We start from the raw sequence: 15952 nt of genomic DNA on the forward strand, positions 1-15952 counted from the left end.
TATTCCTAAAGAAGAAAACGCTTGCAGTGCTTTTTTCTCTCTTTGAATTGTGTTCAGGTGGCATGTTGGTTACAGTTAGTTGTAAAAACCTGAATGACCTACAACAAATGTAGAATAACCAAAACCATGTTTGAGATTAGACACCCAAATTTCCCAGACATATGCAGACATATACTGTATATAAAAAGGTAAAAAGGCTACAGCACTATGTGCATTAAATAAAACGGTAACAGCAAAGTTTAAATCTGGTTTTAATGTACCCCCCCCCCCCCCCCCCCACACACACACTCAAAAAATATGTATATGATACACAATACTTACTGGTGCAATTCTAATTTACTGTACAATCATGAACGTAAATGGAACTAGAAGGATGCTAAATAACTACTGTATGAATACATTGAGATAACATACTTGTTGATACAAAAGCAAAACTTATACATAGCCAACCAAAAACCAAAAGAGTAAATACCTGCACAATATATAAACATGAATAAATAATATAAATTCAGAAACACATTTTGTGCAATGAATGTGCATGTGTATTTAACATTTTATAAAGACCAGCATGAGGGGTTGGAGATGTCCAATAATTATTGTTGGTCAGTATCAACCATCAAGCTATGGCGACATCATATTGATTCTTACTTGAGGGAACATACCACTCAGGGGAGAGGTGGAGTTGGCAGAGGGAGGGAGGAAGCGACAAAGCAAAAGCAGACCATCAGACGAGGACTACTTGGCACAAGACTGCTGATAACTCTTTCCTCTCCGCTGAAGGGCGTGGGGTAAGTAATATTAATTATGCTTTTTTTTAATCTTGGGGATTCTGTGATTGTTTAGTTGTATTAAATGGATTTGGCACCGCTGAGCGGATATGCATTTGACCAGGTTGAAAACATTTATCAGGTTGCATTCGTTTTCTCAGTTTATTAGTTGTTTTTTCATGCATATTGCTATTCGATTTCTAACTACTGATTAATCCGTTTTTTATTTTTAAATGCCTGATCCCATATCTTTCTAAATTGTAAATTTCCATTTACCTTGAATCCGTAAACAATGTGTTTGAAAAACACTGTATTAATTTTAGGAAAAAATACTTTTCTAAATTGTCGGTAAAACATTTTCTCTTTTGAGGCATGCTGAGTAGCCTAGGCTATGTTTTGTATTTAACACTGAAGGAATGTCCGCTCTCTAGTCACACTCCTCCTAAATGTATGCATACTGCTGTTCAATGCTCCTTTAGATACTGTATATAAAGAGCTAAAGAGGCTACAGCACCGCTATGTGCATCCCCCCCCCCCCCCCCCCCCCAACACAACAACACAACAACACAACAACACAATGACCTATGCAGAGAACCGTACTACTTTCTTCAAAGTAAACACCGTGTATTGTGACAATAGAGGCCATGCATTAAATATGAAATACTGTGATTTTCTGAAAATGATGCTATGTCCATCAGATCCATTAGTATTTCCCTATCTAGAGGATTATCTGATTAGCTTTATTTATTCCTAGAGGAAAATTCATGAGTCAAAGCAGCAACAGAAAGGAGAATGAAGTAGCCTACAGGAGTGGTACAGGCTAAGTACAGAACCAAATAAATATTCATATAAATATTAAGTAAAATACCTGTAGCCTACTATATTTATGAAAGAGTAAATTATTTAACATATTTCTGTCAATGAATATAAATATAAAAATATAAATATAAATTACCGATACCAATAAATAGCCTTAGTCTCTAAATCACTTAGACATAAATGTACATTTACGAATAGTAATGATTGTATGAGTCAATACAGGATTCATTAGTGTAGGGTCCAAATTATGTAACAGACAGTGCAGGTCTTAAAGGGCCAACATGCTGAGGCAAAGGCGGATTAATCAAAGTAGGGAAGATGAATGCTCTTTTTTTCTTTTCTGGAGTTCATTAGTGGCTGTATTCAAAGTGTGCTTCAACATGCAACATTGAACATTGCCAACATTCAACAAAAGTGGCCTTCATTTGAAATCCTTACAAATGTAAAATGAGTTGACCTTAAAGTCCTATGAACCTACACATAAATAAATAAATGTAAGCATCCATTATAAGCACTATAACACAACCTTGTAAGGAAACTATAAATTACTCTGGGATGTCTAAAACATGTCTCAAACAGCCGAGGGCCTGGCTAGGAGCCAGTGTGTACAGACAGAAGGCCTTCCATGTAATCCCTTCAAATGCCAATATGAGTCCTAATTTAATTGTGTTGTGCTTTGTATTGTGGTATAAAGACTGACATTAGCGCAGGTGTAACAGGCGTGTGTCTAAAAGTGTAGGTTTTCATTCTTCAAGGTCTCATTGATACGCTCTGTGTTTTTGTAATGTTTGAGGAGAAATGGTAAGTACTAGCCTTGTACCTTCGATGGACTTCGATGGAATGACAGCTCACTCAATGGAAATTGGAAAACTCAAGTGACATTCAACATTTTTAAATTGCTTTTGCTCTCTGTGTCTCTTTGAGGCCAGAAGCAGCCGCCATGAACCAGTCAAGAGAGTTCCACTTTCTGTTTTCCTGCAACGTCAGCCCGAGTGCCGACCTCGATATCAGTGTCACCAAGAGCGAGCCATTGGCTGTTGCTGTTCCCATGACGATATTCTACAGTACCATCTTCTTGCTTGGAGTGAGAAAGCCTAACCAACCTTTTTTTTAAGAAGTAACATTGAAGCCATGTTGTTTTAAATTGTTATGAAGGGGACACTGTTTCTCTCTCCAGGTGTTCTTCAACGGTGTGAGCCTACTGACTCTGGTTGTGGATGCACATATGAGGACCAGTGCTATCCGTCTCTATCTCATCAGCCTGGTCCTTTCTGGTATGGACTGTTTGTCTGCGTATATGTGATACCTAGCATCCTAAATAAGCCACAATGCAGTGATTACAAGCTGAGAACAGGGTTTCTCAGTCTGTTGGACATCACAGGTTGTTTATCCAATTACTTCTTGTCTGTCAAATACACTGTTCATCCGTATGCCCAGTGACAGGCAGATTAATCAATTCTAATTCCTTCTAATCTCTTTGCCCATTTGTCTTTCTCACGGTCCATCCGTCCATCCGTCCATCCGTCCGCCTGCCTGTCCGTCTCACGCCTATCCCTCCCTCGGCCGTTCCAGACATCCTTCAGCTGCTGACGGTCCCGGTGACGTTGTATCGCTACTACTGGGAGAGCTATCCATGGAGGCTGGGCCACACCCTGTGCAAGGTCTACTTCATGATGCGGCAGATGTACTGCGCCAGCACCAGCTGGGTCATCATGGCCTTCACCGCCGAGCGCTACGCCGCCATCTGCCATACGATGTGGTCCGTCTCCAGCCTCAAGGTATCGGTACCGGTACACTGTGCAATGGCTAGTGGTTGGACGTTGGACTGGTGTGTAGTTGTCTGCTGTTGCCTCTTTTCAGGAAAATGTGTTTTTCTGAATTATATTTTTTTGAGCAATGACCTCTGGCTTTATGCGACTTTGAAGTTGGCCAGGGGGAAATTACATTTAAGAAAAAGGAGCTTTTGTTTATTTTTCGGTTACTTTGCATTGACAAACAAAATAAATAATTTGGAACTGCTTCAGCCACAAGAATTACGACTGCGTTTATGTTGAAAATTATGTAAGATTAGGAAAGAATATCCATGATGTTGACGTGGCTCTTTGAAGGAGTCCTCATCTGTAGTAAGTAAGACATCCTTCAGCAGTCGCGCCGGCCGTGTATCCTGTGGGTGTGGATCATCTCTCTGCTGTCCGCCGTGCCCTTTGCCCTGGTGTACGGCCAGGCTCGCGTCTGCATCCTCAACTACACGGCGGCCACGCCTGACGACGCACTCCACGTCTCCACTATGTGTGAGATGATGGAGCCCGACCCCGCCCACATCTACAAGGGAGCCCTGCTGCTCAGAGCCGGCCTCTTCTTCTTGGTGAGACGAGGGAGAGATACGTTGGTTTATTACTATTTCTGATTTAGCTGGCCCCTTATCCAAGGTCACCTGAGGTGTGTGTCAATCTGGAACAACAATCTACTTAGGTTGTAAGCAGTGGCGGAGCCAGAGGGGTGGCCGGGGTGGCACTGGCCACCCCTGGAACCTGACTGGCCACCCCAGGTGCCACCCCTAGTCAGTTCACCGTATGTTTCGTTGAAAGCGCGTTCGCTCCCCCCCCCCGTCAACAATTTAATATGGACCCCCCCTATAAAGCCTTGGCCACCCTCGTGCCACCCCTGGAAAAAAAGTCTGGCTCCGCCACTGGTTGTAAGTAGATTTGCCATAGATTTTATACTTTTTGTACAATTACAATTAGTACAATTAGTGCTAGTGCATTTAGGTTAGAGCTTAACAAAGCTAAAAGCTATGAAGGGCCACCAGTCAGTATTGGGGAAATGGAGGGACTCTGCATGTTGAACGTGTAAAAGGTTGCTTGTTACACCATCAAGTTTGGACAAATAAGAAGAGTCTCTTCCCTGGACTGGGAATTAGTTTCACACAGTGCCAGAAACCTTTCATGAGTAGACCACACGTCAAGAGTCTGCACACTGATCACCAGCAGCAGGCATTTTAACTTCATGGGGGCAACTATAGGGCGCCAACGGACTGAGATGGGTACTGGTTTGACACATATGTTGAACACCAGATGCACTGAGGATTAAACCAGTAAAGCTTTGCAGTTGTCCAGCCATGAGATGTCCAAAGCTTGCCCCCCCCCTCCCCCCCCTTGCATTTTAATACAATGCTACGCCATTTTCTTATTCAACTAATTTTTTATGTGGACATACATGTGAACCAATCAGTCATATTGCAGATGTGATATTTTCCAGATAAATGTTTAACTGAAGAAGACCAGGAGCCTGGCCAAGTGCTTGATGGATTATCTTGGGCCCCTATAGGTTCCGTTGGTGGTGATATTCACTCTGTACCTGCTGATCCTGCTGCACCTGAGGAGGAACAGCCGTCAGAGGAAAGCCATGGGCCTCACCCAGACCGACCGGGAGGAAAGGAGAGATGTCCAGTGTCATAAGAATGGAAGATTACTCTCAAATGAGAAGAGAGCTCTAAGACTCATGGGTAAGGAAGAGGAGGAGGATCACCATGTTTGTACAGTGCCCAATTTTTGGTGTTCAAATAAACACCATTCACTTATAAAGCCCATCACTGAGCTGAACTGATACAAATTGTCATACATAATTAATTATTTCATAAAGTTATTTGTGAATTTAGACTAAAATACCATGTGTTTTATCATTGGACTTCCAGGTGCTGTGTTGGTGGTGTTCTTCATCTGCAACTTCCCGGACATCGCCTCGTCCCTCATGCAGGTGTACGTGGAGGTGTGGTCGGACCGGGTCCTCTCCGTCTACACGGTGCTCAAGTCCTACCTGGCGCTGCCCCTGTGGTACATCAACAGTGCCCTGGACCCCCTGCTCTTCTGCATCTCCTCCTGCACCTTCCGCCGGGCCTGCCTGAGGACCCTGCGCAGCCTCCGACCCCGCTGCCACACGGAGGGCTGGGGGAGCAGGGGGAGCAGGCCCCGCCTGGGGAAGAGGAGCTCCAGCGGAGAGGCTGGGAGCGCCATGGGCCGAGAGAGGAGCACGTGTGTGTATTCTGGAGAGATGGAGGTTAGCGCAGGCTACGGGGCTCACGTTCGGAGGGACGGCGCTGGTCGTCGAGGCCCTGTTGAGCCGGTGGCTGAGGAGGTAATGCTCTGAAGACATGGCAAGCCTCTGGCCCCGCTAGCTTGTGTTGACGTTTGTTGGTGAAGGCTTTGCTGAATGTCTCATCTTGCTTCAGTGGACGCTATGTGTGTGTAGCAGTGATGTAATTGTATCGTTTTACAGGTAGGCTATTGAAATAAGGTTGTCTTTAAGTTTAGAATTTACCAAATAAGTTGTAAGTTGTCGTATTTCTATGTAATTTTCTATGTAAGGTAGAAAATGTATTCATGTTTATTTATTTAATAAAATCAATGTTTTATGTATTTATGTGCTATGAGCATTCCAGTGGTAAAAATGTTGTATCTCAAATGACCATCTACAGTCAACCTTTTTGTTTAAAGAAAAACATATTTTAGATTTGACAGGTTATTCTGTATTTTCACATTTAGTTGTTTTCCATTTAATTGTAACAAAAAAAAGGGGGTTGAATAAAGATATTTTTCCACCTATTTGAAATTGTTGTCAGATTTGGTTAAGAACAAAAAACACCTTTAACCAGTCACAAACAGGACGAATTAAATGGAATTGAATGGAACTACAGATAATGATACAATAACTATTTCAATGCCAGCAAGATTACTGTGCCCTCGTACTCAGTAAAAAGTGCTGGGTTATTTTTGTAAACACATTGCTGGGTTATTTATGCTGGGTCAAAATTCTGGGTTGTTTGGGGCACTGTAAACACACTACTGGGTTGTTTGTGCAGGGTAAAATGGTATAAGGGGCTTATTCGCAGGTGAACATCTGGTTGGGTTATTTTGACCCAGCCGTTGGGTCGTTCATTTTCCCGCTCTTTCATCGTGAAAGTTCAACAGTGGAACATTCTGGACATTTCTTTGTGGTCAGACAAGACCAACGGCTGTCAGCAGCATTTCATGGTAGGTTAAATGTGAATACTTATTTACTTAGATTTGGCCTGAAAGACTGATGCTTTAACAATCGTTAATCGTTAGCCGTCTACAAAGATTTTATCGGCCGCATTTTTTTAAATTATATTTTATGTTTAATGTAATGTTTCATTTAATGTTTCACCTAATGTCCCACTAACGGTTAGCTTGTTAGCTAGTTACCTGTACAGTTAGTAACTATGAAACAGTTAGCTCGTGGGTAGCTACGGTTGACACACAGCTAGCAGTAGCGCTAATAGCTGACCAACGGACAGTAGACAGCTGTCAATTCTGATCCATTTTATTTCTCAGACACTCCATTGTTCCGATGGTGGCAGAGCAGCCCCTCCTCCGGCGGTGGCGGGAGTCTGCATACGGCAACAATCGCTTTCTCCTCCATGGCTGTGGACGTGTGCTTTTTAAAAAAATTTTTTTTTATACAAACTACCCGAAGCAGTGGGTGCCCACCTGGGAGTTTCTACAGCACGCATTGTACAACATAGATGGGCATGAGTCAGTTTTTAGTTTGACATTGTTTTCATTAATTCCAGTGTACCTTAGATCAAGCTGTAGGCAAATTATTCCATGCCATGCAGTGTAAAAAGTGTTATGAGTGAAGATACTTATATATTAAATCCATATTTAAATGCACATTTACAGTGGTCTAATTGTGTTTGTATGATTATGTGAAAATATTTTAAATTACACAATCATTTATATGTTGTTTATATTTTACATCTGTATACTAAATGTAGATATAACAATATAATAAACATAGAATAATAACTAAATATTAATATTATATTATAGAGAGAGCAATTCAATGAGACAAGAAATAACCCAGTTAATGGGTAGTATTTAACCCATCAATATAGTTAATTTCACCCACTAGGTTGGGTCAAATGAACAACCCAGCATTCTGGGTTAAAAGATGTAACCCAGCACTTGGGTCAAATCAACCCAGCATGTGTTCTGTCCAATAGTGACCCAGTAGCTGGGTTAAGGTTGGGTTATTTTTTAACCCAGCACTTATATTCAAGGTGCTATCAATATTCATACTATTTCTTACCCTAACTAACATTTAATGTTTGATTACAGTTTTGTGTGGCAAATAAATGTGTGGCCCTAAATAGGACCTCAGTCTGTTGGTTTTAAAGCCACATGGATTTAACCGTTCCACTCCGTGTTTTACATAAACGCTTTCAGCCAATAGTAGAGTAGGGGCGTGGCCAGCGCAAAACAGCGGAAGATTCGAATCGAAGATGGCAGCGAAAAACTATACCCACAACATAAACAATAGCAAACACGACAGAAGGTAGGAGATTGGGCCACGATTATGTCGATCATAAGCGTTAAAAAGTCAAATACACCACTTGAAAAGTATATTTGGTTATTTCGCCCAGCATGATTAAATAAAGGATTCACCTAGCTCAATTAGAGCTACGGAGAGTTTGACGCGTACGCTAACTTGGCTAACTCAAATAGCTTGTGTGTAAAATTATTACATGGTCGATCCTGCCACAGTTTACGTTTGGCTGCAGGGCTAGTTTCTACAGTCCCGTCTCTTTCTGTTCCCCGTTCAACTCTCCTGATCTTACCCTTCTTAAAAACCAACAGGGGTACGGTGTGCAGTGTTGTGATCAGTCAGGAGGCGACGTGCTCCGGCAAACCCGTCATCTTCAACCCGGACTTCTTTGTGGAGAGGTTGAGACACGACAGACCGCAGGCCTTCGCGGACATAGTTCTCAGTAATATCACTCGCCTCATCGACCTACCCGGCGATGAATTCGCCCAGCTCACAGGGGACACCGAGCCGAGGCTGCCCTCCCACAACGGGTTCCTACGCTCCTTCAATTTCCTCAAGCGAAAAGGTTGAAACCTTCTAAAGAAAATGTAGTTAATAACCACTGCCTTATTACCAAACAGCATATTTGGGCTATTCTAAATTATGATGATGATTATTTATTGTTTGTCATTTACGTGTTACGGAGTATTGAAAAATGTATTTGGAGCCTAGCGAGTCTTTGACATAGGCCTATCATTACTGAAGCCACCTCCCTGATGTGAAGCTATTCAAACAGTTCCTACTTCCTCTGTATTCCAATAATGTCATATTCCAGCTAAAGGGTAAAAAAGGCCATAGCAATTCAAATGCAGTTATTCGGTTTGTGGTGTTTTTCAGATAAAGGACTGGTTTTTGGTGCACCACTGACTGAAGAGGGGATATCTCAGATATATCAGCTCATTGAATTTCTGAGCAAAAGTAAGTACTGATACTAGGGTTATAAAAGATTAGTGACATGCTGAAAGGCCTATCGGTCAAATGTATTATATGTATCATATGTATATTTTTATTAAATGTCAAATTCAGACTACATTATGCTGTTGGAGTTTGTACTACAAAGTCAAAGAATGACGTCTTCCTCTTTGTAGTAACTTGTAATGCTGAGTCAAAGTTTGAGCACACAGCTTTTTTTCAGAAGCCGCTGACGTACTATGCCGAAAATGGAAGCTGAGCACATCTTTGCAGTTAAATATTTATGAAAAAGCACTTCTGCCGGGCCTCTTTTCATTCGCTGTGTGTGTGTGTGTGTGTGTGTGTGTGTGTGTGTGTGTGTGTGTGTGTGTGTGTGTGTGTGTGTGTGTGTGTGTGTGTGTGTGTGTGTGTGTGTGTGTGTGTGTGTGTGTGTGTGTGTGTGTTGCTGCCACGGTTCTCCACGTTTCTCTCCACCCATCTGTCGGGCCCCCTCCTCCTCCCATCCCTCCAGACCTTCACGTGGAGGGGTTGTTCCGGGTCCCGGGCCACAGCCTGAGACAGGCGGCCCTCAGGGAGATGTTGAACTCTGGAGCAGAAATAGACCTGGAGACCGGGGACTTCCACCCCAACGACGCAGCCACCCTGCTCAAAACCTTCCTGGGAGAACTGCCGGAGCCCCTGCTGACGCATCGACACTACCACGCCCACCTGAAGATTGCTGGTATGCTCATGGCACGCACATAGACCAGGGCATTCTGTGGATTAGGATTGAAAAGCACAATTTGAACGCACACTATTGTCAGCCAATATCATGTCAAAGTTAAATATTCTTCGTATTCTACGTTTTTTGATCGACCCTGAAGCAACGGCAACATATTTGTATGAAGTTATTAACCAAATGTGGGTTTGGAGGATTCAGTTCATTTTCAATGCATAGGAATGCATTGAAAAGAGGAAAGTAGTTGGGTAGCGGGCAGAGGTTTGTGCAGTTAATATTTAGTAAAAAGAGAAGTTGGGAAAATATTGATTTACTGGGTTGCCACGGCATCTTCAGACAACCCAGCCAGACCAAACAGAGCATATCAGAGTTTATAATAATAAATTATTATTATTTCCTGGGTGTATATATGACTGTATACTATAATGCCATTTATTTTGTTCCTTCACAGTAACTGTGAGCGGAAACTAAGTCCCTCACAATAGCGTGCATATTTTCTTCTCTTCACCTCTGCTCCACGCACGTGAAAAACCGTGAACTTGTCCTTCAAAAGTGCTTGAAACGTATCATTACAAAAGAGTGGCCACTCCAGATTTAACTCCTTGTTTTTGTGGGTCTCTGTGGGCTTTTCCCAGAACGCACTCTCTTTGACGAGCAAGGGAACAAGACGAACGTGCCCGACAAGGAAAGGCAGATCGAGGCCTTCCAGCTGCTCTTCATGCTGCTGCCCCCGGCCAACCGCAGCATGCTCAAGCTGCTCCTGGACCTGCTGTACCACACCGCCCGCAACCAGCACACCAACAAGATGTCCGCCATCAACCTGGCTACCATGTTCGCCCCGCACATCATCTGGCCCAAGAATGTAGGGGAGCCTGCTGCAGGGTTCTTTGGTCTTGATATTGCTGTAGTCTAAAGATGTTGCCAATGGGTCATGGGTTAGTCATGGGTTATCTGAAAAGTGATGCTGTTTATTATGTTGGGGATATTTTATTGAAAAGTATCAAATAGATACAGGGCGGGCCTTTTTAAAACACCTTATCGGACCATGTTAAGGAAAACTTGTTTAAGAAAACACAAAGCGTCACTCTTCCATTATCTATTTGTTTATTTGTAGATCCCCCTTTTTTCAAGTTTGTTCAGTGTTATTTACACCTATAAATATGCAATAATTTTCCAGAAATTAATCTGCTTATTATAATTATAGTACTTTCCTTGTAATTTGTTGCAGGTAACGGCCAACGATCTCCAGAGTAACATCAAGAATCTCAATAATGGCATAGCTTTTCTTATCAAACACTCCCAGAAACTGTTCAGGGTGAGTCATCTCCAAATCTTTTCTTCATTTGTTTTCTGACCATGTCATGTTGACAATAATAATTTAACAGCAGGACTTATGCCTTTCAATTATAAGCTAAAATATTTCAAAACCAGATTTTACTGTATTAACGCTACAAATGATTTCTTATTATTTGAGTGGCCTTTTGGGACTAGTTGGATCATAAATCCCAATATAATATATTCAACCTTGTTTGGCCGGATTTGTTAATTGTAATGTGGGTTGTGTTAGGTTTAAATATTCTCATTATGTTCCCAAGCCCCATGACTAAAAGAGCTGAATGTCAAGTGCTCTTGTTTCCATGGTTACATGCATGGGGTATAATTTACATTTTAAACATTCCCAGTTGGCCCTACTTTAAAAAGTTGCTCTTTGATTGATGGTCAAACTACCATCAAACGACCCACACATGGAGAATATACGTACACACCACAGCTAAATAACAGTCAGTTGACCCGATTCACGGGAGTCGTTCAATACAAAATCAGAGTAGAGTGCTCTCCTGATGAAGGACTGGACTGATTTGACACCAGTTCACTCGCATACCTTAAGTGTGATTTTGTTTTTGTTGTTCTTGTGTGTATTACAGGCCCCGGATTACGTGAAGGAATATGCCCGAGCATATTTCACTGGCTCGAACACCCTTCAGTCAAAGGTGAAGCCTATTTTCCTTTCCACTATGATAGGTACCCATCTTCCATTTGAAGTGAATTCAACATCATTCATTCATTCATTCATTCAGTTCTCCAGGTCCTACTCATTATTTGTATGTATTTCTATGTTACAACTGCACTACTACTACTACAATGTTAGAGACATGGCACCATTGGCCTCCTGAAACAGTCCTTATACTGATGCGTTTCACAATGAAGATCAGTCTGGCCTAATTGAGTTCCAAATATGGCTGCCTATCAAATTAAATAACTGGCTCCCTTCTCGCTCTGGCCAAATCTGGTTGGAAGTAAAGCAAAAATACATTGTCCTCTGAGAGAAGAGGACAACACAGATTTCTTTCAATACTCTTAACATTGTTGTTCTCAGTCTATTGTGGATTAAACCACTTTTGATTGCTCCATAGATTTCTACTTTCCTTAGGCGCTCCCATTGTATTATTTACATTTTTAATTAAACTCCCGCCCCCGAGCTCCGATTGGCCCTCTCATTTTTTTAATTCTTGTAGAGACTTTCACTGTGCTCGGGGCCAGGCTGATCTGCAGAGAGCCACAGCATGTGCACCCTTCAGATTAGGATGTTCTCACGGGGCTATGGCATCACTCAGTGTCTCACCCTCCAATGCCTCCCTCCTCCCTCTCTCCTATGCCTGGCGCCTCGCGACGGCAGGATGACCTGGCTCTCTGCACCGGGCCAGCGAGCAGCTCGGTGGAGGAGGTCTGTTTCAACACGCCTCCACCTCTTCCTCCAGCTACACCATCAGCCCGCGGTGTGGGGCTGGGGGTCAGCTCTCCGGCCGTGGGGACGCCCACGGGCCACGGGCACACGGAGAACGCCCTCAGGGAGCTGCACCAGCAGATCTGCAGCATGCCGGCCTCCGCCAAGAAGAAGAAACTCATCAGACAGGTGTGTGTGTGTGTGTGTGTGTGTGTGTGTGTGTGTGTGTGTGTGTGTGTGTGTGTGTGTGTGTGTGTGTGTGTGTGTGTGTGTGTGTGTGTGTGTGTGTGTGTGTGTGTGTGTGGTCCATGTTTCATCATCACCTTCAGCTTCTAGTGCTATTTATCGTAGCGGATGCTCTGATCAAAGGGGACCACCAGTAGTTTCATCCGTGATACGCCTCATTGAGGAGCAGGTAGGGGTGAGGCATCTTGCTCAAGGACGTCTGCAGAAACTGCGGTTAATGCTTCGCTTGTCTTCCCCGCCAGTTGGAGAAGCAGAAGCCAGGGACCCCCGTGCTGGACCCTCCGAGCCCGTTCAACAGGAAGCACCGTCGCTCACGCTCCTTCGGAGGCATCATCAAGGTACAGTGCAGGAGACACCCACGCACCCACGCACGCACGCATGCACACATGCACACATGCACACACGCACGCACGCATGCGCGCAGGGCCACAGACCAATGGGATTGGAGCCACACGGTCTCGGAACCCATCGGCTACCAATAAACCGTTGGCCATCGCCTAACCACGATTTAAGCCTCTACGGTCAGTCGAGCCGGCAAATCCTCGGGTAAATACTTCCTATTCTGTGCGCCGGGAATTGTATACATTGTTTGAATGTGGATACATTTGAATAAAGTGAACCAAAAGCTCAATCGTCGTCAGGTGATAGCAGATATTCCGAGATTGCATTCCGACAGCGTGGGTCATTCGTTTCTGCGATCATTCATCCCTGTGTGATGATAAGCCACGCCTCCTCAATTATGAGCCGATAAGGAGCTCCCCCGCAGAGGGGGTTGACGGAATGCTAATTTGTTCGAAGCGGAGGGAAAGGAAACAACTGGGTGGAAGTGCAATAACATTTCCAATAAGAAATGTAATTGCAGCACCTGGGGGAGGGAAACAATGAAGTTGAACTTCGCTCAAACAGGAGGGGAGAAAAATTTCAGAGAGGATAAGTCTTGATCACCGTGCATTCCAGAGCATTTAGCAGACGCTTTTATCCAAAGCAACTTACAACCATTTATACACACATTCACACACCGACGGCGGAGTCAACCAAGCAAGGCGACATTATCGAAACATTTTCGGTTTCCAAATAAATATGTTTCAGGATAAGCTTCTCCTTTCCAAACATCTTATATTAATTAATTAATATATATCCAAATATACTCAACATTTGTTGGACACTGTGATTCAGGTGTGGCCCTATTTATATTTGCCTCCGTTCTTGGCACCTTAAATTGTCTATTGGAGTCAAATGACCCCACAGCTGTATTACACCAACCCTAAATGTACAAACGGTGTTGTCCCCATGTTTGTTGTTATTGAATACGCAGAGGAGGGTGTTGGGTAACCAGGCATCAGCCGACAAGACCAACGGCCGACCGGGGTCTCCTGCAGAGAGCCATGGGAAGGAGAACGCCATCTCTACAGGAGTGAGTATTAACGTTTACTATTCTCACCACTTCGGGAACGGAGCAGATGCTTGTGTCCAAAGTTATTAGTGAGCAGGAGGGAGGTTCTCACTCCGGGATGCCGACATCGGGGATTGACCCCAGTACCTTTCAACTGAGAGTCAAACAACCTACCACCATCTTGCCCACCATGTGGTTGATGGATATCCAGTGTGTCTGTGTAAGTAAGTCCCATCTTGTCCTAGGCCAGGCAAGGCAGCCAGGGTAGACAAACCATACTCCAAGCTTCCCATCGTTGTGTTGCATTAGCCCTCCTCACCAGATTCACTTGGGAACAGAACAATGGGTTATGCTAAATGGATTCAGCATGACATTAGCTCCCACCATGAGATATCTGCACTCCGAACATTGCCCCTGAAAGGTAATTTCTTTGTTTATTGAATGGGTCTGTAGGGTAGCTCAGTGGTTAGCTGATGGTGACATGTATTCCGTCTATATAGGATCCTGAGGCTTTTGGTTCATGGTCCTAAAAAAACAGACCATTAATTGCACTAGCAAATGGGTCCACTATTATGGAGCTCTCTGCTGGCCATTCATAATGTTGTGTTATTTGTATCAGATCCCTCTTGGCTGTGATTGTCTCCTACTCTGCAGCTCACTTGTCTGTACATTAGAGTGCTAGCCAGGTGTTTTCCCCAAACTTACTCAGCTCAGTGCTAGTGTTTCAACCGTCAGAAGATGACCTCCGCACCAGATTGTAGATGTTAATGTCTCTCTCTCTCTCTCTCTCTCTCTCTCTCTCTCTCTCTCTCTCTCTCTCTCTCTCTCTCTCTCTCTCTCTCTCTCTCTCTCTCTCTCTCTCTCTCTCTCTCTCTCTCTCTCTCTCTCTCTCTCCAGAAGATGTCCGTGGTGCCAGCGAAGGAGACATCGGTGTGAGTGTGTGGGGGTGTGTTGGCACGAGGGTGCGTTGTGTGTCTTTTCCTCTCTGTTTTCATGCAGAGTTAATGAAGCTAGTCGATGTCAGCCAGGGTTGGCTTGTTCTTGGAAAGCCCTCCTGCTGATGTCGCTGAGTGGCTGAAGGGAGACTCCCAGAGACTTTTGACATTTAAAGTTTTTGTCTTGCTCTTTAAAATTCAGTGTAAAAAAAAAAAGAAGAAATCTTCAGGTGCAATGAAATATACAGGATAAGTTCATATTATTTAATATTTTACCTGGCTATTGTGAGTATTTGAGGCCGTTTAACGGATTTCTGATTTTTATTCTGAAAACCTGAGGCTGAAAGCCTTGAGGAGAACATTTATGTTGAGATAGCCTATGCCTTTTTCTTTTAATGTATACTTATTTAAGTGTTTACATTTTCATTTTTTATTTAAAATACAATTTCTTACAATTTCTTACTAGGCTACAGTGAGATACTAGGCTACAGTGAGATTTAAATTCAGAAAGATTTATGGGGTTAATATATAGTGAAGGGGAGGGGGGTAATGGATAAAGTAGAATAAGGTGAGGGAACATGATGATTGTTCTAGTATCTAATGGGAGTGGATCTTTTTTTATCCAAAGACAAACTGTGATAAGCCTAAAACATTGTCTTAACTTTGCTGTTACACAATATATATTATTTTGTTTGTTAAGTTTGTCTTTTCCACAGGCCTGGAATTGTGTATGCAATTTCATACCTTGCTTTTTGGTAAATACCTTTTTGTTTTATATTTGTTTTCATTCGATTTTTTTTAAATTATTTTTTGCCCAAGGTTTTAACTTGGGGATCCGAGGTAAATATATTTTTACTTAAAACCTGAACACAAATGTGCTGTGAATTTGGAAACTGGTGTAATTCAAATCTGTCCTCCATTGTTTGAGTTGTACTCCTTCAGTGTAGCTCTCCTTTCCATTTCTGTGAAATTCTAACACAGTGCTGAGGTTACTGAATATATGGCAGATGTTCTTGTTCGCCATCATGCAGTGTAAAAGCTGCCGCAAATGTG

General features: G+C 43.1%; 2 protein-coding genes across 7 annotated transcripts; both read left to right on the top strand.

Annotated features, from left to right (window-relative positions):
• Positions 1 to 2526: 2526 nt before the first annotated feature.
• Positions 2527 to 5732, top strand: LOC311350154 (pyrokinin-1 receptor-like; the record flags this gene model as incomplete). The annotated part of the gene is made up of 6 exons (XM_084470171.1): positions 2527 to 2670; positions 2764 to 2860; positions 3159 to 3364; positions 3730 to 3951; positions 4914 to 5091; positions 5281 to 5732. 6 exons carry the CDS (start codon positions 2527 to 2529, stop codon positions 5730 to 5732), a joined length of 1299 nt encoding a protein of 432 aa, XP_084326297.1.
• A 2150-nt stretch (positions 5733 to 7882) lies between these two features.
• On the top strand, positions 7883 to 15484 carry LOC311350430 (rho GTPase-activating protein 19-like). 6 transcript variants are annotated; one of them, XM_084470445.1, is made up of 11 exons: positions 7883 to 7940; positions 8243 to 8496; positions 8808 to 8888; positions 9394 to 9603; positions 10236 to 10462; positions 10829 to 10915; positions 11526 to 11591; positions 12360 to 12514; positions 12814 to 12909; positions 13887 to 13985; positions 14862 to 15484. In XM_084470445.1, the coding sequence occupies exons 1-11, from the start codon at positions 7888 to 7890 to the stop codon at positions 15040 to 15042; spliced, it is 1509 nt and encodes a 502-aa protein (XP_084326571.1). In that variant the 5' UTR covers positions 7883 to 7887; the 3' UTR covers positions 15043 to 15484. The 6 variants fall into 6 exon arrangements, with proteins under 6 accessions (XP_084326571.1, XP_084326572.1, XP_084326574.1 ...); XM_084470446.1 differs by having other exon boundaries at positions 14865 to 15484; XM_084470448.1 differs by having other exon boundaries at positions 12278 to 12514; positions 14862 to 15029.
• The last annotated feature ends 468 nt before the right edge of the window (positions 15485 to 15952 follow it).

This window comes from Micromesistius poutassou (assembly GCF_964030765.1).
Source record: "Micromesistius poutassou genome assembly, chromosome: 7".
NCBI classification, from domain to species: domain Eukaryota; kingdom Metazoa; phylum Chordata; class Actinopteri; order Gadiformes; family Gadidae; genus Micromesistius; species Micromesistius poutassou.